At 43.2% G+C, this 22,913-nt stretch overlaps 11 protein-coding genes across 11 annotated transcripts; 5 read left to right on the forward strand and 6 right to left on the reverse strand.

The window, feature by feature from the left end:
• Window positions 1–1,885: 1,885 nt before the first annotated feature.
• Window positions 1,886–3,007, reverse strand: PUMCH_002978 (uncharacterized protein; the record flags this gene model as incomplete). The annotated part of the gene is made up of 1 exon (XM_063021965.1): window positions 1,886–3,007. The coding sequence occupies one exon, from the start codon at window positions 3,005–3,007 to the stop codon at window positions 1,886–1,888; it is 1,122 nt and encodes a 373-aa protein (XP_062878035.1).
• A 797-nt stretch (window positions 3,008–3,804) lies between these two features.
• PUMCH_002979 (uncharacterized protein) lies at window positions 3,805–5,082 on the reverse strand (the record flags this gene model as incomplete). Its single annotated transcript, XM_063021966.1, has 1 exon — window positions 3,805–5,082. One exon carries the CDS (start codon window positions 5,080–5,082, stop codon window positions 3,805–3,807), a length of 1,278 nt encoding a protein of 425 aa, XP_062878036.1.
• Window positions 5,083–6,384: 1,302 nt separating this feature from the next.
• On the forward strand, window positions 6,385–7,311 carry PUMCH_002980 (uncharacterized protein; the record flags this gene model as incomplete). Its single annotated transcript, XM_063021967.1, has 1 exon — window positions 6,385–7,311. The coding sequence occupies one exon, from the start codon at window positions 6,385–6,387 to the stop codon at window positions 7,309–7,311; it is 927 nt and encodes a 308-aa protein (XP_062878037.1).
• A 107-nt stretch (window positions 7,312–7,418) lies between these two features.
• On the reverse strand, window positions 7,419–8,714 carry PUMCH_002981 (uncharacterized protein; the record flags this gene model as incomplete). The annotated part of the gene is made up of 1 exon (XM_063021968.1): window positions 7,419–8,714. One exon carries the CDS (start codon window positions 8,712–8,714, stop codon window positions 7,419–7,421), a length of 1,296 nt encoding a protein of 431 aa, XP_062878038.1.
• A 1,157-nt stretch (window positions 8,715–9,871) lies between these two features.
• On the forward strand, window positions 9,872–11,656 carry PUMCH_002982 (uncharacterized protein; the record flags this gene model as incomplete). The annotated part of the gene is made up of 1 exon (XM_063021969.1): window positions 9,872–11,656. The coding sequence occupies one exon, from the start codon at window positions 9,872–9,874 to the stop codon at window positions 11,654–11,656; it is 1,785 nt and encodes a 594-aa protein (XP_062878039.1).
• A 216-nt stretch (window positions 11,657–11,872) lies between these two features.
• PUMCH_002983 (uncharacterized protein) lies at window positions 11,873–12,550 on the reverse strand (the record flags this gene model as incomplete). Its single annotated transcript, XM_063021970.1, has 1 exon — window positions 11,873–12,550. One exon carries the CDS (start codon window positions 12,548–12,550, stop codon window positions 11,873–11,875), a length of 678 nt encoding a protein of 225 aa, XP_062878040.1.
• Window positions 12,551–14,505: 1,955 nt separating this feature from the next.
• Window positions 14,506–14,844, forward strand: PUMCH_002984 (uncharacterized protein; the record flags this gene model as incomplete). The annotated part of the gene is made up of 1 exon (XM_063021971.1): window positions 14,506–14,844. One exon carries the CDS (start codon window positions 14,506–14,508, stop codon window positions 14,842–14,844), a length of 339 nt encoding a protein of 112 aa, XP_062878041.1.
• Window positions 14,845–15,263: 419 nt separating this feature from the next.
• On the reverse strand, window positions 15,264–15,779 carry PUMCH_002985 (uncharacterized protein; the record flags this gene model as incomplete). The annotated part of the gene is made up of 1 exon (XM_063021972.1): window positions 15,264–15,779. One exon carries the CDS (start codon window positions 15,777–15,779, stop codon window positions 15,264–15,266), a length of 516 nt encoding a protein of 171 aa, XP_062878042.1.
• An 853-nt stretch (window positions 15,780–16,632) lies between these two features.
• PUMCH_002986 (uncharacterized protein) lies at window positions 16,633–18,660 on the forward strand (the record flags this gene model as incomplete). Its single annotated transcript, XM_063021973.1, has 1 exon — window positions 16,633–18,660. One exon carries the CDS (start codon window positions 16,633–16,635, stop codon window positions 18,658–18,660), a length of 2,028 nt encoding a protein of 675 aa, XP_062878043.1.
• A 413-nt stretch (window positions 18,661–19,073) lies between these two features.
• On the forward strand, window positions 19,074–20,939 carry PUMCH_002987 (uncharacterized protein; the record flags this gene model as incomplete). The annotated part of the gene is made up of 1 exon (XM_063021974.1): window positions 19,074–20,939. The coding sequence occupies one exon, from the start codon at window positions 19,074–19,076 to the stop codon at window positions 20,937–20,939; it is 1,866 nt and encodes a 621-aa protein (XP_062878044.1).
• Window positions 20,940–21,258: 319 nt separating this feature from the next.
• Window positions 21,259–22,872, reverse strand: PUMCH_002988 (uncharacterized protein; the record flags this gene model as incomplete). The annotated part of the gene is made up of 1 exon (XM_063021975.1): window positions 21,259–22,872. The coding sequence occupies one exon, from the start codon at window positions 22,870–22,872 to the stop codon at window positions 21,259–21,261; it is 1,614 nt and encodes a 537-aa protein (XP_062878045.1).
• Window positions 22,873–22,913: the final 41 nt, after the last annotated feature.

Here is a 22,913-nt window from a genome sequence, read left to right on the forward strand (position 1 = left end):
GAATCAAATTCATTCGCATATTATACATCTACCGAACACTCTTGGTATTCTCATTCCGTCCTTTCTGTCCTATTATTCACCAAATCGTCCTCTTTACACAATGGGTCTCCAAACATTAACTAGTGAACAAAAGGCACAGGTTAGAAATGCATTCACTCTCATTGATAGCGACTCTAAAGACGGCCAAATTACTGCTTCAGACTTGGTCAGTGTACACAAATCGTTGGGGTTGGAATTGCCTCCTCAGGAAACCTTAGATGCCATGTTAGCAGGCAATGAGCTGGTTTCGTTTGCACAATTTAGCCAGATTCTAGCCGATGAAATGAGCAAGTTAGACGATAAGACCACCATCGCCAATGCGCTTAAGATTTTTGCAACCGAAGAGAACCAACACAATCTTATAATCGATCTTGAGGAGTTGAAAGAAGCTTGTTGCTCGGTACAATTGGGTGAGATTGGAACTGGCGATCAACGGCTTTCCAGAACGGCTTTTGATAGTCTTACCAAGGCGTTCGTCAAAGAACAGATGGATGGTAAACGATTATTCTATGGCTCAAATTGGATTGATGCCTATATAGAGTAAAGCTTGATTTCGCCGTAACACACAATCTTCTACAAGCGATCTGAAGAACTGGATGCCGAGAATTTTTGACTCTGGAGCTCCAGGGTGCTTTGCGATTCATTGTATCAACTCCAAAACTATCTCACGAACTGCATTCTCAAATTGCCTGAGGCTTTTGAGCGTTCATCTAAACTCATAAAATCTTACATTTGAGTTTCAATTTGAGTTTTAAAACCTTTTCTCGAGAACTTCCTCTGTTCTGCCCATACTTTATGGGGATGTGATTTGATTCAACAAAAATACCAAATGTTACTGAGTTCATGCATTATTACATAAGGCCACATCTGGCCTGGAAATTTTGTTGTGTGTTTTTTTTGATTTGATTGCCTTTGGCAGCGTCTAGTTGTCGATGATCAACTCATCACAACCCCAGTCCTCGTAGGAACCATCTGGCAAGTATCTTCTAAGAACAAGAGGAATCTTTCTCTGTGCCAACTCCTTCATGGCAATCTGCAAAGGATCTGTCTCTCCCTCGATGTCCACCAATACTGGGGCATTCAATGAGATTTGCAAAGCTCTGGTTCCAAGAACTCTGGCTCTCTCGTACTTGGTCATGTATGGAGTGGTAGTTCTGTCCTCTTTGGAGATGGCCAAAGCTCTCGCCGTCTTGACTCTAAGTTGAGCATCTGCGTCAGTGTAGCCACTGCTGACAATGGTTCTACCATCTTCAGCCTTCATCTCAACATCCTCACCATTCGAGGCAGCAACTGGCTCTGGCTCTGCGAACTCCTCGTCAGAGAAGTGGTCGGGTTGGTCGAAATCATCGAAGTTCTCGTTGCCGTCGTTGAAGGCGTCCTCTACGTCAGACATGTTGTACCACGGATTGAAATTTGAAGTCTGGTGTTGTGAACAGTCAGATGAGATGGTATGTGCAGGCAGATAAGTTTCATTCGGGTTCTCAGATGAGAAAAAGGACTCTAACTACAGATAAACACGAATTATAACTGCAAAGAATTTTTCTGTGGAATTTAATGATACTTTTGGTTTTTGTATTTTCTTGAGATTTGTATTTTTTAACTTGTTGACAACAATAGCAATACTTTATCTCCATGGAATGTAGATACCAAAAAGGTGATCGACGAAAGAAACGTTCTTTTCACTCTAGTTTTTGTATTATTGCCAATGTAAAATTGCTACACATATCTTCTGAATCAATTTTATTGTTGCGAGATCGCAGTGGTTACTAAAACATCAATCGTTTATGCTTTTATTAGCGTCATGCGGGCCCTCGTCTATGTTATGGAATATGCGTAAGTATAATAATTACAATTCATCGGCGTATGGCAAGACATCAGTGTTACCGACGGCGACGTAGTTGAATGGACCCAACTTGAAGTTCTTTCCGCTGTCAGCAGAGACCTTGATGTTGTGGGAGAACTCGAAGGAGTCTTGCAAAGCAACCGACAACTCAGCAGCCTTCACAGCACCGGACAAAGCAGAAGCAGAGAGAGAAGCCACAGCTTGCTTGGCGGCCTTAATGCCGCTGGCGACAGCATGAGCATCAGCACCGGTGACAGAGACCACGAACAAACCAGCGTCCTGGTACTTGAACAACTTAGAGTCGGCACCTGGGATTTTGCTCAAAGGAGCAGCACTGCCAACCAAGGTAGAAGTACCGGCAGCAGCAGCGACAACCTCGTAAGCAGCGTAGTCAGCCTTAGCAACAGGGATGGCGAAAGCAGCAACGGAAGCACCAGAAGAGGCGATTCTGGTCTCGGCACCAGTGAAGGTGGTGACAGCTGGGGCAGAGGTGGAACCAGCTGGCAAGCCAGCGAAAGCAGACTCGGCAACGAACTCAGCCAAATCAGCCTCGTTGACACCAGAGGCGACAATAGAAACGTTGCCAGCAGTGAAAGCAGAAGCAGCAAATTCCTTGACATCGTCGAAGGTGACACTTTGGTTAGCGCTGTAGTACAATGGTTGACCCAAGCCCTTTCTGAAGGACTGTTGGTGCAAAGCCTCCAAGGCAACGAACTCTGGGCAAGCGTGAGCAGCAGCGCTCTCAGCCAAAGCAGTAGGCTTGACGGTCTCGGTGAACTCGTGTGGTCTGAAAGATGGCTTGGCAACTGCGTTACCCAAGGACTCCACAAAGTATGGCAAATCCTTCTTCAAGAATTGAGCAGACAACACAATGGCGTCTCTGGTGACCTCGGAGGAGAAAGCACCACCGAGCAACTCGGCCTCACGGGTGAATCTCAAAGCAGACTTGACCTCGTTATTGAGGAAGCCGAACTTGGACAAGAGATGAGGAACACCAGCCTTGCCGACCTTAGAACCGGCATTGTTGACCACGACGGAAAGGGTGGACAAGTTACCGGTGGCGTCTCTAGAGACCAACTTGACGGGAGCAGTGCTGTAAGCACGTGCAGAGATACGAGACAACATCGCTGATATGTGGTTGTAGGACGAGGTTGGTAGATTTGAAGGTGGGTTTGGAAAAAAGGCTGCGGTGATTGGCTAACGGGGTCACGTGTATAGGTCACGTGGGATTTGTATCAGAATGGCAATCTGGCTTTGATTTGCATCGGTTTCAATAAATATAGCTTAATCGTGAGATTGCTTCAGTTTTTTGTATTTTTTTGCTTATGGTTTTTGGGGTAATGCCACTGGTTGTTGGTCGTGGGACTTGATTTTGTGCAGGTAAACATTTGCAGCCATTGAGGTGCAAAATACAAGGTAGCACCTCATAATTTGCGCTGGTGCCAGGACTGTTCAAACAAGTTTGATTCATATCCATTTATTATTTTTGCTGTGGAATTGTTAAATCCACAAATGAATGGTAATTCTCATGGGTTGTTGGTTCTCAAAATACGTGGTCAAATCAATGAAAATGACAAAATCAACAAAGACTACTCAGGATTTGAGAGATCTCTAAAAATGCAAAAAAACAAACACTCGAAATAATTACAGTCAAGCTAAAAAACATAAAACTTCGGCGAGGAGGATAGTCAATGCACCTCAAAGGTTATCGTAGGATATAAGTTACCTCCTCTTTAATATCGGTTCTTCGTCATCATTGATTCTGCCATTATTATGCATTGATGGACTAAGTTGTGGTCCATCTTATTTACTTTTCTATAAAAGAGTATCTGCGAAACATTTTTCTTTATATTTTTATACCGATAATTTTAATCATTTTAGATTTGACCACTCGACTTGTCGCGAGTTAAATCATTAGAATTCTATATCTGCGTCAAACGAAGCTTAGCGGGATCCTTTGGTTCATTGGTCTCGATGTAGTCCATGACTAAGCGGCCCCAAATGATATCCAAGAATAAGATGATGTATACCACTCCCATGATGAGCGACATACTGTAGAAGAAGTTACTGTTACCATTGCCCAAGACAATCCAACAATAGTAGAAGATGGGCGATAAAAGCAAGCAGACGATGAGCGTGAGAGTGCTGATAAAGAGGAATTTTGTGTGCGGAATCACTGTTTGTGAGAATATGGGAAGCATAGACACAGCTAAACCCAAGTCCCCAACAATAGGGTACGATTTTGAGAAGGATACCCAAAGCAAACACAAGTAGAATGCGAGGAAAGAATCGCCAGTCTTCTTATCTTTCGCGCTCTCAAAAAAGCGAAGGGCGATTGGTGCGACGAACACACAGTTGTACAAGTTAAATATCCCCTTATAAAGCGGATTGAAGAAATCAAACATTTCTGTAAAGATATACCACCAGAGGCCCAAGTTTGGCGCAAACTTCTGGAACGAGAGAACCAGCCAATAGCATTGAATCACGAAGTCTGGCAGTGCTGTCAAAGCGAACGAGACTAGAACCAACAGCGTCACAGCAAAGAAAAATACGCAAAAGCACTTCAAAATCAGCACTCTCCAATCACGCGGCTTCGAAACGGCATAGACCAAGGCAAGATATGGCACGATTAGATATATGGGGACAAATGACAAGTAAGCGGCCACACCTAACGCAATGGCTCCACGAAACATGTTGTGGTCCACCAACGCCTGCACCAACAGCTCCACGATCATGAAGTAAGTGAAAATGGCCGAAGAATGGGCCCAATTCGTCAACACAATCAACGGGTTGAACAAGTAGAAAGCAGCGAGCAAGTGTGGTGACAAGCCCTCCACAGAACGGCCCAATCTCAGGGATTGATGCTGATTGTACCAGGTGTTCAATTTCGTGATCTTATATGCTGTGCCCAAATCCACGAGGGTGAACAACGCGTTGTATATTATATAGGCATATGCTGGAGCAAGATCTCCGGCGCTCTTCATGAGAGACACGAAAATCGGAGGATGATGAACCATAGCACCATCATAGAGATCAATGCCATTATCAAGGTAGAAGAATGCTTCCTGTAAAGACCGGAACGAGTCAATTGGAGTGGAGACTTCGGCTGTTCCCGCTAGAATATCAACAATGTGAGGTAAAAACGTGGGAATAAGAAAACGGACGGCAGCACCGGCCACAAGAACTCGCGTTAGCGACATTTCAGGTTGAAAGTATGTGTATCTGGTCTCCTTAATCAGGTAGGCCGTATATTAATTGTGAATTATAGGAACAAGTGGAGAATACATGCGGTGAGTGAGAAAGAATTAATCAGAAGAAAGGGACTTTCACTAAAAATTACAGGATAACAGTAGATAATGGAAAAACAGTGATTAAGTAAGAGATTTAATTGAATTGTTTGATCTGGTTGGTTGATGTGTATTTTTCAGGAGACTGATTTGTGGTATTAGGATACTCAGATGAGGTAAGTAAGTCGAGTAATTATTTTTGTGGCTCAATATTGATAATTTGAAAATTTTGTTGATGCTCGGGGACCTGCTTTTTTTCCTCTTGTGTCCCGGTGTGAGTGCATTTGCTTCTTCAGATCGTGATTACTCTCTCCACAACTACTACTAATCTAATCATGTCAACCGTATGTATTCAAATAGCTGCACATCTAGGGGAGCCGAAATCTCCCATCTCTGAGATATACTAACAATAGTTTCAACCTGTCAACCCAAAACCATACTTGAAAACCCTTCTAAATAAGCCAGTGGTGGTAAGACTCAAATGGAACAAACTAGAGTATAGAGGCAAGCTCGTTGCCTTCGATAGCTACATGAATTTGCAGCTCGATGATGCTGTAGAGGTTGCTTCAAAGACCGAGCCAAGCGAGGAAATCGGTGAGGTTTTCATCAGATGTAACAACGTTCTTTTTGTCAGAGAGAACATCAGCGAGAAGAAATAACGGGAATGATCGTGCAGGTAAAGCAAAAGTTAATGGAGCCTGATCGATGCTCCGAAAAAGACCTTTTGTGACTACTTCATGCGGTATTTGGACTTTTGAGGTCTGTGCTTGTGTACTTTTTAAGTTTCTGGCGATGTAAAAGACGCTCAGGTATTTTACACTGCCTCACCATTACCGCATAATACCCATTACAAATATCAAAAAAACAGCTGCCACATTTTTAATGTCATTTCATTATGGGCCGGCAGTTTCGTTCAGACATGCAAAGCAGGAGGAAAGATAATTTAAGATACAATTAGAAGGAAGAACGAGAAGCGGAGACCAAAGCGCGCTATTTTTGCACAGTTGTAGAGCCTAGATATATACATATACGTATTGAATTTATTTTCATGGTTTTTTCAAGAGTGGATTGTTATGTGGGGTGGCTAGAGCCTCATTCACATTTACACCAATTGATCTTTCAAGAGGATACAACCACCGTAATAATTCAACAAATCCCGCTCCAAATCAGAAAAGATTCTACATTCATTAAACCATTCCTTTTAAATAAACAAACATGGACCCAGCACCGTACGGAGGATTCATGACCAGAACGGTCGACGAAGAAAATGAACAGAAACAGAAACTCGAGCTGCAAAGAGTTCCCGTCGTCTTCAATGGTAAAGACGAAGTTTTGCGCCCGGAAGCAGTTCATGTGAAAGGCGTCGATGCCTTGGCTACTTCAGACATCAAGTCATATGTCGACTACTATCTCAACTACAAACAAGAAGGAGAGGATTTCGTACCTATAGAGGACAGAGTGAAGTTTCGTGTGCAATGGATCGATGACAACAATGTCAACTTGGTATTCAACACCCATGAAGATGCATTGGCAGCCACGAAAGCTCTTTCGGAAGAGCCATTAGAGATTGATATTGATATCGACACTGATGCTGGAGCTTCGGTGCAAAATGGCGACGGAATGGAAGGAGTAGATGGCGCAGACAGTACGGAAGTTCCAAAACCTTCAACTTTGACTCCTGAATACATCGCTCAGTTGTTAGTTGAAAGACAAGCCAAATCATACTTAAACTCTCTTGCTCTAAAGAGGTATGTGAATGCACAAAGACATGCAAACTCAGAAGACTTGTTCGAGTCCAAGAAGCTGGAAAAGGAAACTGTTGAGGTAGAGAAAAAAGAGGAGGAGGGAAGTTCTGTTGTTCTTTTTATTCGTCAAGCTGTCGAGAGCGACCGCAAAGTGGAGAATGCTGCAGCTTATTCCCGTTACTACTTGCTACATGGCGAGCCTGACCGTACGCGAAAGCCACGCAGAGGAAGACGTGACGAGACTAGAGGTACCTCTCGTCCCCAAGTTGAAGACGAGGGAGATTTGTTTCTGGACAAATTGGCCACATACGAAGAAAGAAAAGCTAGAGCAGACCGTGAGGAAGATCTTTTTGCTGACAGAATGAGAGAACACTCTCCAAGCCGAAAGAGACGCTAAATGTCGTCGAGACCATTTTGGCATTTTAGAAACTAAAATTTTATTCACATATCCAGAATTTAATAGAAGGAGGATCCAATTGTACTACTATTAGTCTTCCGTAGTGACTAATTACCCTCCTGACCAAAATCATCCGTGAACTTGACGTGGTTTTGGATATCAGCCGCATTAACAGTAGGTCTATTGTTTTTGACTGCGCGTATGAAATCCTTAACCACTAAATCTGGTTCTTGTAACTCATCAGTGCCAATATCGAGCCAGCTCATTTCCACAGCACCTTCGTCTCCAGGCGAGCATGGGGTAAGCTTTCCTTCACTTCCGACACGCTTGAAATGGGTAGCCTGCTGAATTTTACGAATTGGCTGCATCAAAGCATCTCTAACAACAACGGCAATATCATGACCAGAATAGCCATCAGTCATTTCTGCCAAAACCCTCAAGTCTTGTTGCGAACATTCGCAGGGTACATCACCGATATTCAATTCAAACATGCGTTTTCGAGCCTCCAAGTCGGGTAATGCAATGTAAATTCTACGCTCGAAACGTCTACGAACGGCAGCATCTAATTGCCACGGAATGTTGGTGGCCCCAAGCACCAACACACCGCTCGTGTCGTTGCCCACACCGTTCATTTGAACCAAGAGTTCAGTTTTAATACGACGCGAAGCCTCAGATTCTCCTTCCCCTCTAGGGCCACACAATGCATCCACTTCATCAATGAAAATGATGGCTGGTTTGTTCTCCCTGGCCATGGTAAAAAGTTGCTTCACCAAACGTTCGGATTCACCCATCCACTTAGATACGAGATCCGACGAAGATACAGAGAAGAAGGTCAGGTTGGCCTCAGTAGCCACAGCCTTGGCCAAGAAAGACTTACCAGTACCAGGAGGGCCGAACAAGAGAATACCTGCAGTTGGACGACGGTTTCCTGTAAACAAATGAGGAAACTTCACCGGAAGGATCACTGCTTCTTTCAATGCGTCTTTGGCTGTCTCCAAGCCGGCAATATCACTCCACTTTACGTTTGGTTTCTCGGCCAAAATGGCCCCAGCCAAAGCACCTCGGAGTTTTTTAGTGTCGGCATCATCGCCATCGGCATCATCGCCCAGTTTTTTCGCCTTGGTGGATCCAGAGGCAGAGGCCTCGGCGCTGCTTCCAGCCAGACCCAGTTGCTTCTCCAAATGCTCCTTCAACTGTTCTGCTCTGCTCAAGTACTCCGTGAACTTGGACTTGATAAGTTCTTTGGACTTCTGGTTCTTCTCGTACTTCAAAGCCAACATCAAGTAGTCCAAGCCATTGTAGTAGAGTTTGTAAGCCTCCTCATATCGAGTTGCGGTGTCTGCCTCTATGGCTTTCTGAACCAAGTCAATACCCTTGTTGAGGAATTCACTAGCTCCAGACATTTAAAGTTATGAAATGCGAAGTCTATGATATGGAGAAGTTGTGTTGTTGAAGAATTGATTCTGAAAGCTTGGTGCGATGTGTTTCTAAGTGTAGATGGTAATTAGGTTGGGGAACCTGAACAATGTATGGAGGTGAGACCTAGGGGACAGGGTGCCAGAAGAACCCAAACTAATAGAAGGAAAAAAAAGGGGAAAATACAAAGCGAAATTCCCCATTAAATGAGCTTATTTTGATCAATATTCGCACATAGATTTCACCTGGTCTTATGCATTGGAGTCAGTTTAACTCTTTCGTTCGAACGGAAAATTGACAGGGTAATATGTTTATCAAGTTACCGAGTCAATCTCAATTTTTTGGAGCAGTCTGATATATTCCATTTGGCTATTTTATTCAGTGACATTTCTTCAAGATTAAATCCGTGGACTATTTTTCATTTCCTCCCGTTGGGACCAACTCGTAATTTAAATCTCTTGACATCTATCGCGATCGTTCCTCCGTCAGGTCCGGCATGTTACACAACCTTAAGCTAGATACGGACTGTAAAATTGATTTTGACCATGAAATAAAAGGTATTCTTGGATAAGAATTTGCCATCGCAAATTCATTAATTCAGGTTACAATATTCGACCTCTTTTGCTCGATTTTTCCGCCGCCTCTGCTCGAAGATATAGCACCTAACCCCCGATATAGCTGCGGCGCCTATCATTCTACACCTCTAACTCTCCCTATCAGACCATCACATCTCCTACGACAGAAACAAATCATTCAGCAAATCAGATTTGACAAAATATATTTTCTACCCCTCTTACTCACAGATACATCACTTTCTTAGGTTGAGGTGCATGTATCCGTGGATCCGCTGAGTCATCTGCACATATATAAGAGGCCCCGCAATTCCGTCTGAAATTTGCAGCCCATTGTGACTATCTATCGCGCTAATCACTTAAAACAGAACTGGATACAAAATCTGTCGCACAATATTTTTTTCATCTACTGTGACATTTTATAAAATCTCTGCGTAATTCAGCAGTTTTTTGTATTTCCATTTCATTTGGTTGATCAAGTTTCGTATCCTCTAGACCGAGCGGAAATACCATAGGACTTGCCTAATTGAATTAGAGCAAAGCAATAGTCAAGAAAAAACTCAACACGACACATGAACAGTAAAGAGTCCATGCTGTCACAGTCTTCCACATTCCTGGAAAATTCGGAAGTGGAACCTCGAGACCTTAGGACCGCCCTTTCTGCTGACGGCCATGAAGAAGATAAGCTGATTCTTAGAAGGAAAAGGTCTAACGTTTCAGAGTTGAGTAAAATCATATCAGGAATAAGAGATGATCACGAAATAGACAATTCCGAGTATGAAGCCTATAAATGTCCTGTCGTAGAAGAGACTCTCTTGGCTCAATTGGATCAAGTGTCCAAGAACATCACTCAAAACAGCGGACCACAATCCTTGCAAGAAGAGGCAAGTCTTCCGGAAGATGAACCATCTTCTGACCATCCTATAGATGGTGGGTTTGCCTTTTGGCAAGCGTTCCTTGCCATGTTGGTGGTGTTTCTGACTTGGGGTGCCAATGCCGCCTTCGGTGTCTTTCTCAACCTTTATTTGCACAATCAGTTGTTTAAAAGCGCAACAATGTACGACTTCGCACTCATGGGTGGCTTGGTGGTGGCCTTGGCCAATATCTTGTGTCCGTTCACTGTGATCATGGTGAAGATTTTTGGCCAAACTTGGGTACTCATAGCTGGAATTGTAATCCAAACGGTTGGGTATCTTCTAGCAGCAGAGTGTAAACAATTTTGGCAGCTCTTTTTGTGCCAAGGTGTCATGGTAGGCCTTTCATTTGCATTGATTTTCATCCCTGGAACATTGGTAATTCCCACTTGGTTTGACAAACATTTGGCCACTGCAATGGGAATTGCAGTGTCTGGTGCTGGTCTTGGTGGTTTGGTGTTCAGTTTCATTTTGAATAAGATTATTTCTATTACTGGCGATCAAAAATGGGCATTGAGAGCCGCCGGGTTGATCAATTTGGTCATTTCGGTATTTGCAACAATCTTCATGCGAGTCCGCAATAAGAAGAAGCTCGACTACAAGGAAACACTCAGTTTCGAGTTTTTGATAAACGCCCTCCGTGTGGTATTCGATGTGAAGATTTTCAAGAGCTATGCCTTGGTTTTGACTGCCTTGTGGTTCGGCATAGTTCTTATGGGTTATGTTATCATTCTATACTCTATGGCTCCATACGCTACTTCTGAGGGACTTACTGCCAAGCAGTCCGCCAATGTACTCGCGGTCCTAAATGCGCTGCAAGTGGTTGGAAGACCTGCTATTGGCCGTCTTGGTGACTTTTTGGGAAGAAACAACACATCGCTACTCATCTGTTGCTATGCTGGAATTCTTTTGCTGGCATTTTGGCTTAACGCCAAAGACTATGTGTCAATTATGGTCTTGGCGGCTTTAGTTGGAGCACCAGCGGGAGTTGGAAGTACCATGGCTCAATCGATGGGCCGCGACGTCTTGAAATTCGATGGCGTGCCATATAAATTGCCTGCCGCATGGAGTGGTATGAATATTGTTGTGGCTTTCTTCGCACTTCCCGCTGAGGTTATTGCGTTGAAGTTGAAGAAAGGTACTACAGCTGGATCCTACAGAAACGCACAAATTTTTACCGCTTGTGCATTTTTCTTCGGTGCAATCATTTTGGTTGTGAATCGAGAGTGGTTGGTTCGCCAGACACTTAAGAACAGAAGGCAGATGTTTGCAGCCAACCTCTACGCTGGTAGGACCTCATATCTCAAATCTGAAGATGCGGAACACAAATTGACAGCAGAGGAAGTGGAAGCGCTTGAACTTAGAATCAAAAGATATGACCGCCTCTTGAGCATGACCCCGATTTACTTCATTGTTAGAGCATTCTATCCCATCAGGGTTTAGAAGTAGCTACTTACACGCGCATTTTATTTATTGACCATTGGATACCAAGTATCGAACTAATATATCATGAATTTAATTAAAACGTAGAATAGAAATTATCTTTCAATTATGTTGGCTCTCGGTAGCACCATTGGATGAGTCCATATTCAACGAGGATATAAGAATGACTACAGTAAAATTCGAATTAATGACTTTTGGAAATATACAATGGCCCGTTTAACGGTTAGACTTGGCAACTCTCTCCAACTCGTCCTTCTTCTTGATAGCGTAAGAGGTGGAAGAACCCTTGGCAGCGTTGATCAACTCCTCAGCCAAACACTCAGCAATAGTCTTGATGTTTCTGAAAGAAGCCTCTCTAGCACCGATGGTCAACAAAGCAACAGCGGTGTTAACTCTTCTCAATGGAGAAACATCGACGGCTTGTCTTCTGACGGTACCGGAAGAACCGATTCTGGTGGAGTCCTCTCTGGCACCAGAGTTGACAACAGCGTCGACAACAACCTGCAATGGGTTTTGCTCGGTGACAACGTTGATGATCTCAAGAGCGTGCTTGACGATTCTGACAGCCTTCAACTTCTTACCGTTGTTTCTACCGTTCATCATCAAGGAGTTGGTCAATCTCTCAATGATTGGGCATTGAGCCTTTCTGAATCTCTTGGAAGCGTATCTACCAGCAGTGTGGGAAACGAAAACTGGGGATCTGACTTGGACGTAGTCAACCAAAGAGACGTCCTTGATCTCAACATCCTCGAAAGACCACTTGTTGAACAACTTGATCTCTTGTTGAGCCTTTTGGACATCGGCTGGGATTGGGGTAGCCAACTCGACGAGTTGCAACTCTTGTTGGACAACTGGCTCCTCGATTTGCTGTTGTTGTTCCTCGACGTCAGACATGGTTAATGATCGATAAAAGAAGAAAGATGAAGTGAGAAGTGAGTTGGCCTGGAAAAATTTTAGGAGCTGGGGGTGGCTGCAGGATCGCGTGCTGAGAGTTGGTCAGTCCACTAGGTTTTGCGCGTACATTTAGGCATACCTGCCGGATTAGGCTAGGGCACGAAAGGCCAAAGCCCTAAGTATTGTCACGTGCACAGGCACTCAGAATTGAAACAGAAGCAAATCTCCGATTCAGAAGCTCAAAATGATCTTTTGGCGGTTTCAGCAGATAGAGTTTCTATGAATACATGTTAAATTTACAAATTGGAATTCTGACAACGCTGGAGTGGTTAGAACAGCCACGTTGTAGGTGTTTTGGAGGCCCTGAGTGAAGTGATTGCAATTTAGTGTCACAACGCAGCGAGCGAATACGAAAAAATTGATATTACAAAAGGTCGCATACAATCGTCATTGATTCATATACTTTTATTAGAGTTTAGACTCGGCTCACGCAGAGAATTGGCCATTCGATTCTTCAGCTTCAAAACCCGTTGAAACAGGTACTGCAGATAACTTGTGAAAATTTATATCTCAGTTATTACTTCATCACACCAATTAGGAAATGTAAAATCTGGGCCGGTGCGTAACAATGAGACTGACACATCTAAATCTGAAACAATTTAAATTGAAGAAAGAAAATTGGTTTAATAATTGCAAGACTTTATCACTTGCTGCAACATTGACTCACTTGTTTTGTAGGTTGTTTTTGTATCGTTGACACGATCTTGTGACATGTTAGAGAAGTTGTCCTATCTTGAATGTCACAATTGAGGATTGTATACTTCAGTTTATTGCTCCAGCTCGCAATGCATTTCGCAAGATCAAATTTCACAGTAGCTGGCCAGCCTTCCGCTGGAGTTCGTATGACACTCAATCCTCTGGGAAGTATGATACTTGACTTTAGAACAGACTAAAATTTGTATTTCGTAGACATGAACAAATGAATGGAAATTAAGAATAAAACCAATCATAGTTCGGGATGCGAAATTCTAAATAGGACGTACATTGCCAGAATGTGGTTTCTGGGAAGGTCAACCTACGTTGCGATTTATGAGGGTAGGATCTGAAAGACTCCGTTTAGCCACGATTGAAAGCAATAAATTAACACAATACCGAAGAAACTGAGCAACAAAAGACTTTTCAAGAAGTAGTGCCGCTTTTTTGTCAACTTGAATGCGCTGCAGTTGTCAATTTGCAATTGTCATTGCAAAGTGATCGCTAAACCCACAACTGACTCAGACTCAGTCAAACAACAAAAAACGATTGAATGCATAAACTCGTAACAACAACTCAAATTGTAAGAAATACAAATACTTCATACTTACTAGGGCTATCAAATTCGGCATTTGAGACTATGCATCGGCTTTAACACTTGACACTCACTGATGCCACCATTCAGCCGAATCAGCTGAAAATCTGACAGGAAGACACAACAAATATAGTTGATACATTAAACTCTACCACTATCTCATCCTCTGGAACTCCGACACAGATCAATGACTTGGTTCAGCCCCATCGTTCCAAATCAGCTGTCACAAAAGCATAGCCTACCATCATCCAACACTTTAAATAATCTTGCCAAAACAAAGTCCAAAAAAAATAAATGTTGAAACATGTTAATTTAACGTGTTTGTATTCTTCTATAATGGTTTCAATGCCACCCAACACTCTATTCCCAATTCTGGAATTCTCCACGTTTATCACACACCACTTTCTCAATCCATACTCGAAATGGTCCTAAATGTTCCACCTTCAGCCACCTCTACCTACCTGCAGTACTCTAGTACCGGACATCCATGGTGACATCCTGCAGGTAACGAAGTGCTCGGTGCTATGAGGTTCTCCCCCAAACTGTCCCCATTCGATATATAAACGACTCTATACTCCTTCTTTTCCCACACCACTAACAATTGAGAATGTCGTACAATCCCCCAACTGGTCCTCCTCAAAACTGGGACAACAAGAACCAGGGTTCTGGCGCTCCTCCCTCTCAACCTCAATATGACCAGTCTAGAGGTTATGCTCCCCAACAACAACCAAACTACCAACAACACCAAGGTTACAACCAGGGCCCACCACAAGGAGGCTACTACCAACAAGGCCCACCACCTGGCCAGAACAGTTACTATCAACAACCACCACCACAGCAGCAGTATTACGTTCAGCAACAACCTAAGACCAACAACAACAGTAACTGTTTGATGGGATGTTTGGCAGCCATGTGTTTGTGTTGCGCTTTGGATGCTATATTCTAGAGTGGGTATGTACTTTTTGCCGGAGCCCCAGAAACGGTGGCAAGCACCAATTACGTGGCCTATGCGTTGTTGTTAAAAATTGACTCTTGAGGATGCATGTATTTCTTGGCACCCCGAGACAAAGGACACTCAACATGGAATGGCTACATCTATATTTCTTTTGTAAAATTTTCAATTTCAATTAATTTGTTCGCATCTGCTTTGAGACAAACCCTTGTTGTTGGAGGTGGGAACAGGCCATTGGAGTCAAATTGCCGACTGGCTTTGGCCGGTCCGATCTTCTTACCATTGGAGTAGTCAGAGACAGTCTGCAATGACTACACTATTGCAATTGACCTTTTCTCCTCAAAAATAACTTTGGTATTTTGTTTCATCATCAATTGTAGGTACTATAAACCCATTCGACTATGTAAAGATACTCAATACAGCTCGACATTGTTTTTGGCATCCGTGACCTTGCATGCCTTGATCGTCACCAATACCAACGCATTGTCGCCGCTTGTCAAGTAGTTGCAAGCCTGAACATCATCCTTAAAACCACTGTTCAAGTGCAACAGTTTCCAGAACTCGAAGTCCTCATCATCATCGGCCAAAACCTGCGCAGCACCGTCGAGCATAACAGACACGCTGTCGGTCAATTCGGTTCTGTTGATGTTGGTTAAAAGCTCGTAGAGCGAGTTCCGGCGACCGCCCTCTTCTGGGTTCAGTTTGAGCCAGTCATGTACTAAAAGCGACACCTGTGGATTCTTGGTGATGTTGGAGTATTTGGTGGTATTTTTTGGTGTCGAGAGCACTATGTAGTGTGCATTGTTCTTACTAATGTAAGTGTAGTTCATTAACGAGACATGTGGCTTATTCTCCCAGCACGTTGCTAAATGAAGAAAGTGTTTTTCTTTTAAAAGCTTGACGACTGAAGAAGGTAACGAGGGATCCATGATTCCAATTGAGTTGATAGTAGCTACGAATTTGGCTTGCTTTGAGATAAGTGAGTTGAAAGTGTGGGGAGATATCAGATAAGTTTAATAATGGCAAGATAATATTTAAACTCTTTAAACTTTTAGTAATTTACTTTTGGCGAATGTACACAAATTTGATACATGCAAATAGTCAACAAATTGCTTTGTATCGAATGATGAGTTTCAATAGTGAGTGTGTTAAGACAGTTCGGAGGCGATTTTTAACGGTGAGTGGGTCAAAAACATTTCATTGCTTTGAACTGATATGTATTTTATGTGCCAAACTTCCCAGAAATATTACTTTGATGTTCTCTTGGTTGGAAGTCGATTCTAGTCTATCTGAACTAAAACAATGGCGTAGTAGCACTGGCTAAATAGCGAACTGGATCCCAATATCCAGAGCAATCGAAATAGAGCCAAGTTCTTCAAATTTGGAAACTGAAATTTAATTCGATTGACCTAGGAACATTGAGTTCAGTCCGCTATCGTCAATTATTGGGTATGATGGAGCTGTGTTCTGACTGTATCCATCCCTATGCTTCATCAACGGAGAAGAGAGAGCACTTTCATTTGTAGAAAATTTGCAAATAAATTCCATGAATGAAATTCCGCTTCCTATTTCGCACGACTTTTTCCCACTACTAGTGTGTTTATGCGCGTCAACCCCATGTTATATACTACAAGCCATTTCCTACGACAGTTACCAATTGTAACCAAAATAACGGAGACCGGCGTATACAGCTACCTCTTCTCTCACCCGAAGGACATTTGATTGAATTGGCTCCATATTCCACTGCATTGTTCGTCCCGCTTCTGATTTGTTAGAACAATAATGTCTAAGTTCCAAGACTTTGAGGACGAGTTTTCCGCCATCAAACAATGTAGCGTCAAGGACCTAGATTCAGATCCATTCATAAAACAGTTGAACGGGCAGAAAGGTCTGACTCGTGACCGCTCTATACAACGTGACAAAGAACGTTTAAACTACACATTCAACATTAGACAGAGCGATCCGGGTCTCAAACACAAACTCGATTCATTACCAAACAGCGAGCCAGAAACACATAAGAGGCAGCGACGCACCTCGCATGCAAATTCAGAAGGGTCTGAGAACGTCCACCTAAGTGAGACAAATGATACCACAGACGTTAAGCTCGAAGAAATCGAGACGACTGTTACTTTAGAAGAACACACAGATTTTCCAATCGTTTCTTCTCAGGATCGTATTGACCTGAACCGTAATACACAGGGCCCAGGTCATTCCGTTGTCAAAAACGTCACAGAGCTGTCTTCGAATCTAAGAGTGCCCAAGAATCTTGACACTCCAGAGAATGTCACTGATGAGATTGGAATTGCTTTAGTTGATAAGCCACAAGAGAAAATACTACTCGTGGACACAAGTGAGAATCTACTAGAGGAACCTAGTTTAGCCGTATCTGCAAATGATGTCACGCTCATGAAAAATACAATACTACTGCAGCTTGCGTCACCATCCATCCCTAATATCGACGACAGTCTACTTCTGACTCCATCCAAAGAACTTCGCTCTGTTCTATCACGTACAGTTGAGGATGGCGAGAGCCATATGGTCCTCTTGATCGGCCCTCATGGACTGGGGAAAACGGTTGTCATTAATGATGCCCTCGGGAGTTTGAAGGCTGCAGAAAACGAGAAATTTATCACAATAAAGCTATCAGGGTCACTCCAGCTGACAGAACAGCATGCTGTTCGTGAGATTGCTCGTCAACTCGACGCGGAATTGAAAAACTCCACAGAAAATTCTGAAGCAACGACATTTGAGCAACGTGCCATTAGTGACACGTTTGCAAATATCTTACGCACTTTAGAGGCCTCCGTTGATTCCAAAAAACTGAGTTACGGAAAAGCTGACCTGCCAATAAGAGTCATATTCGTGATTGACGAAGTTGAAAAGTACACAGACACACCAAAACAGATGCTTCTCTACAATCTATTCGAACTCACTCAAAACCCGAAGGTGCCAATTTGTGTTGTAGGAGTTACAGCAAAAATCAACATCAGGGACCTTTTTGAAAAGAGAGTTCGCAGTCGATTTAGTCAACGAATTATCACCACCCACCTTGCCTCAACTCTCGAGGATTACTGGTCTAATGCCTCCAAAGTTCTCAAGGTAGACAGCAGCATGTTCGAGAAATTTGAAGCGCCCCAATATCCACGGCTTTGGAACGATCGCATTGAACAACTTTACCACAGATCAACGGGACTTAAAAGTCTTGTATTCAAAAGCTATTTTGCCACAAAAAGCATGAGTCAATTCAAACAAGCCAGCATGTTACCTGTCAGTGAAATCACAGAAGCCAATTACACTGTTAATGCTGACGATTTCGGGATATATTCACGAAATGCTATTGACGGAGTAGAGGCAAAAATCGCATCCTGCTCGCTGCTTGAATTAATGATGGTCATTGCTGCGGCCAGATATACACACAGATCTGAAAATAATCAGGTCAATTTCAATTTAGCATATAACGAGTATGTGCAAATGCTTAAAGCCTTCAACACAGAAGCAACGACTCTCTCAGTGAGTGGATCGAATCCCAATGCATCCCACATAGATAGTTTGGTATTAGCAGGTATTAAGGTAACAAGGGCTGTGACTTCTGCACGGATTATGCGAGATCCTTGGGGGCGTTTGTTTACTATGGGACTTTTGTTTGATGCATTGACTACAAGTAACGAGGTGAACGCACACAACAATCTTAACATGTATAAAGAGATCGTATTGGAAGACGCGAGGATGCTACAACTAGATGTATCGCTTGAAGAAATTCGGAATCTTCTCAGTGGTGATTCATTCATGGAAAGACTCACGAAGATCTAGCTCCATGAATTATCTACCCATGTTCCTAATTGGGGAGTGTCAGGTACGAATCGGGAAGTGTTTTTTCTGTGTTCCTGTCTTATACAACTATCTGCAGGTTCGTATCAAAATGTGCAGTAACGCCCATGGAATTACGGGCTGACAGACAGTCTTATCCTGTTTGCGATTCTCACTCACGAGCCCGAATCTCATCATGATAAATATATACTGCAGATAGATGTTTCACCCTGATCGGAATTCATTCTGGGGATTTCAGGTATAAAAATGTCATGCTCGCCTGAGAATTTGTAGCACTTTTACCAATTTTTAACTTTGATCCGAAGCTTGCCAAATTTGTAGACAAGTCTCAACAAACTTTGCGTCTGGAACGGAGAGTTTTGTTGAGCTGATATACAATTTAATCTCATTGCAAAATGACTACCTCCAAAGAGCTGATTTCTTCGGATGTAAGTCAAGCAAACGATAAGAATTTTTCAGACGTTTTTGCGATTTTGATTTACCTGCTTCACCTCAAGGATATCCCAGAGAAAGGCTGGCGCAGCCTTGTCAAAAGCTCACATCCTTACTCATTTGAAGTAAGTGATGCATCGAAAATAATGGAGTGTTTAGAGCTTTTCATAGAGCTGAGACTTGCAACCACGACGATTCGGTATTCGATTAAAACTACTTTGGCCATGGCTCTCCTTTCGAAGTTCTTCACAGCCCATTTGGTTCACGATCCAACGTCACGAACTACTTCAAATTTAAAATCTGCTAGCAAACTTCAAGTCACCCCAAAGGGTGCAGCTATTGTTTTCGAATTCTTCAAAAACATTGGAATGAGAGAGGACAAGATGCCTCCGATCGTTTTTTCGTCAATCAACACTATGCTGTTATTTCACTTCGATCGATCTCCTAATACAGGCAAGGTTCTCAATTCTGAATACTTGAATCATGTGCTTATTACTCATGCCATGGGCCCTTTACCTAATGTTTGGCGTCCCGACCAAAGGCAAGCTTCGGTCAAAAACTTACTTTTGGAAGAATCCTTATACATGGGCGAAAGTACCAATAATATGATGAGAGACACTCCCAGTCCATTTCATCATCGCTATTTTTCTAACCCACAATCAGATGCTCACATCCAATACTACGAAAGTTCATCCGGCGTACGACTCTTTGCAGACCGGAAATTCATTCATGGTAACGAAACTACCATTGTCAGTTATTGCTTTTCTGGAAAAGCATTGGTACAATGGCTTTGTGACTGTACGACTTTGAATTCAACTGGTGAGGCAATTGACCTTTGTCAGTTGTTGCTCAACCAAAGACTCATTACTGCAGTTACAGTATCGCTTTACTCAGAGGCATTCTACAACCATCCAGATGCAATTTACACGCTTACCGAGCTTGGTGGCCAGTCTTGTAAATGGTGGAACATTGAGTCGGCTGTTCCCCCAGCTCGGACTGAGATTGACTTGCCAGATATACTCCTGGTGGATGAAAAGCCAGGGATAAAGAAAAGGAAAGTCAATCTTGAGTTCATTCTTTCCGACCCTGGGTTGCGGTTCTTATTCAAATTACATCTAGAAAAAGAGAGCTGCAGTGATAATTACGAAGCTTACCTCCAGCTCAAAGAATTCATCCACAGGAGAAGAAGCTGCAGTAGATTGTTGAGACACGCCATAGAGGCAGAGCCTTCCAAGAGGAGAAAATGTAAGATTGCAATTGAAAGCTTTGCGGCTAGCAATACCCTAATGGCATTTCACATATACTCAAAGTATTTCAGTGTTCTGTCTGTGTACAATCTTAACATTGGGTTCGGATTACAGCAAGAGTTGGATTCAATAATTGCAAACATTGAGCGGTCACCAATAAGCCCCACAAGAGCTCTCACACATGACATAACTGACTTTATCAAAACTCCAGATGTAGACCATTGTTTTGATTACTCAGAGCTAGACCTGGACGAGACAGGTTCCGAAAATAGTGATAATGCAAACGCGGGAAGGGCTGCTGTGCGCGATGCTCAAACCTTGGTAGTAGACTTGGCATCGAAACTCACTTCAGAGCCCATGCTTGACTTAGGCTGCAAAACGCTGCACGCCAACTTAAAGCGAGTGAGTTTCTTGAGTCAAGATTCGTCATCGTTGGAGGAGAGCATTGAGGCTCTCACCAAAATTTGGAGAGTTTTTGATAAAGTGGCAGTTGCAATCTACCGAATGATGGAGTCGGATCTGTTTGCAAAATTTGTCAGAAGTCCCGAATATCTCAACGCGGTGCAAGCACTTACCGAATGATTAGACCCGTTCGTTTAGATCTCCTATATTTTTATACCTGTGCCGTTACATGCGTTTTAATAAACTTTTCTTTAATAAGAAAAAGCATATGCTACGAAATAAGCTCAAAGATACCGTATAATATTATAAGTACAAGGCAGTAATTCGCGTAAGACCACTCAAGTTCTTCTGTTTAAGTCCATAGAAGTCGAAGCAGGGCGGCGAAGCACTGGTTTTGTATGAAAGAGATGTTCGGACCTCCCGATCTCTCGTCCCACTCGTGGCGCTGAAGACTTCTACGTCTCTCCGCACCACTGATTTTTCATCGAGTCCGATGAATTTATGCTACAGGTTCTATCGTGGTTCCCTTCTTGATGGTAGCCCAACCAATCAAACGCCAGTGTCCCTCAATTCTACGAGACAAGGCAATCTTCTCGTTGACCTCGGTACATGCAGGTGAAGTCAATTGCAATCTAGCCATATCAGCCTTAACAGCAACGACACGAGCACCGGTAGCGGTAGAACCAATGTTGACCATCAAAACTTCAGAGGTCTCCAAGTTACGGACCTTGGCACCTTGCTTGGCACCTTCGGTCTTAACACCCAACAATCTTCTCAAAAGGAAGAAGTTGATCTCAATATCAGAGTAAATAGAAGGCAAGTTGTCCTTAGAACCAACGACTTGACCAACCAAACGATCAGCTCTACACAAAGTTGGGTCAATCTTGGTACCCACACCAATCAAACCACCAGGAACGGCAAATTTCAAGTCGTTGTTCTCTGCAAAAAGAGAGACAATGTGGGAGAAGATAGGCTTACATTGGATACGGCCATTGTCATCCTTGGTGACAATACCAGGTCTGATCTCAATCTCGTCACCGATCTTGAAGACACCGTTCAAAATAGAACCACCAGCAACACCACCCTTCAAGTCGTCAATTTCGGCACCTGGCTTGTTGACATCGAAGGATCTAATGACAATCAAACGTGGCGAAGCCATGAAATCACGAGGAGGCACTGGAATGTAGTCACAGATAATCTGGTTGACAGCGTCGATGTTGTACTTCAATTGGGCAGAAATTGGGACAATAGGAGCGCCATCAGCAATCGTACCTCTGATGAAGTTCAAAATAGACTTGTGGTGCTCCAGAGCAGACTCCTCACGCATCAAATCGACCTTGTTTTGTAAGATAATAACATGCTTCAACTTCATAATCTCGATAGCAGCCAAGTGCTCAGAGGTTTGAGGTTGAGGACACAGCTCGTTACCTGCAATCAACAAGAGAGCAGCGTCCATGACAGCTGCACCAGACAACATAGTACTCATCAAAATATCGTGACCTGGACAGTCGACGAAGGAAACGTGACGCACCAATTGGTAACGGCCCTCACAGCCTGGTTGTTGACACTTAGGGTGGATCTCCTTGTCACTCTTGAACGAACGGTAGCAACCTGGAGCAGCACACTCCTCGTTGTTACACTTATATATTTTAGCGTTAGCGTAACCCAACTTGATGGTAATATTACGTTCTAACTCGTCCTTGAAACGGACGGTCTGCACACCGGAAATGGCTCTGACCACAGTAGACTTACCGTGGGCAACATGACCAATGGTACCGATGTTAACGGTAGCTTGTCTGTTGATGATCTCAGGAGAGATTGGGGTCAAGGTGGAGAAGTCAGGGTTCTCTGGTTGCTCGGGAAGACCACCACCTTCCTCGAATTCTCTCTTGGCCTCTTCCTCCATGATTTTCTTTGTTTCTTCGACATCGAATTCGTCTTCTTCGTCTGCGATTCCTGCAAAGGCAACGGATTTCTTTTCTTTGAGTTGTTCGACTGGCTCTTCACCACCGGACTCGATGTCCTGTTCATAATAGGAACCCTCCTCCTCGTCGGGAATGGTAGACCCAATGACAATGTCGGGGGTAGCGTTTTCGATGTCTTCGTAGGACATTATGTGTGGTTGAGTTAGATCTATATGAGACAGTGGTGAAA

The sequence above is a fragment of the Australozyma saopauloensis genome, chromosome 3 (assembly GCF_035610405.1).
Source record: "Australozyma saopauloensis chromosome 3, complete sequence".
Taxonomy (NCBI): Eukaryota; Fungi; Ascomycota; class Pichiomycetes; order Serinales; family Metschnikowiaceae; genus Australozyma; species Australozyma saopauloensis.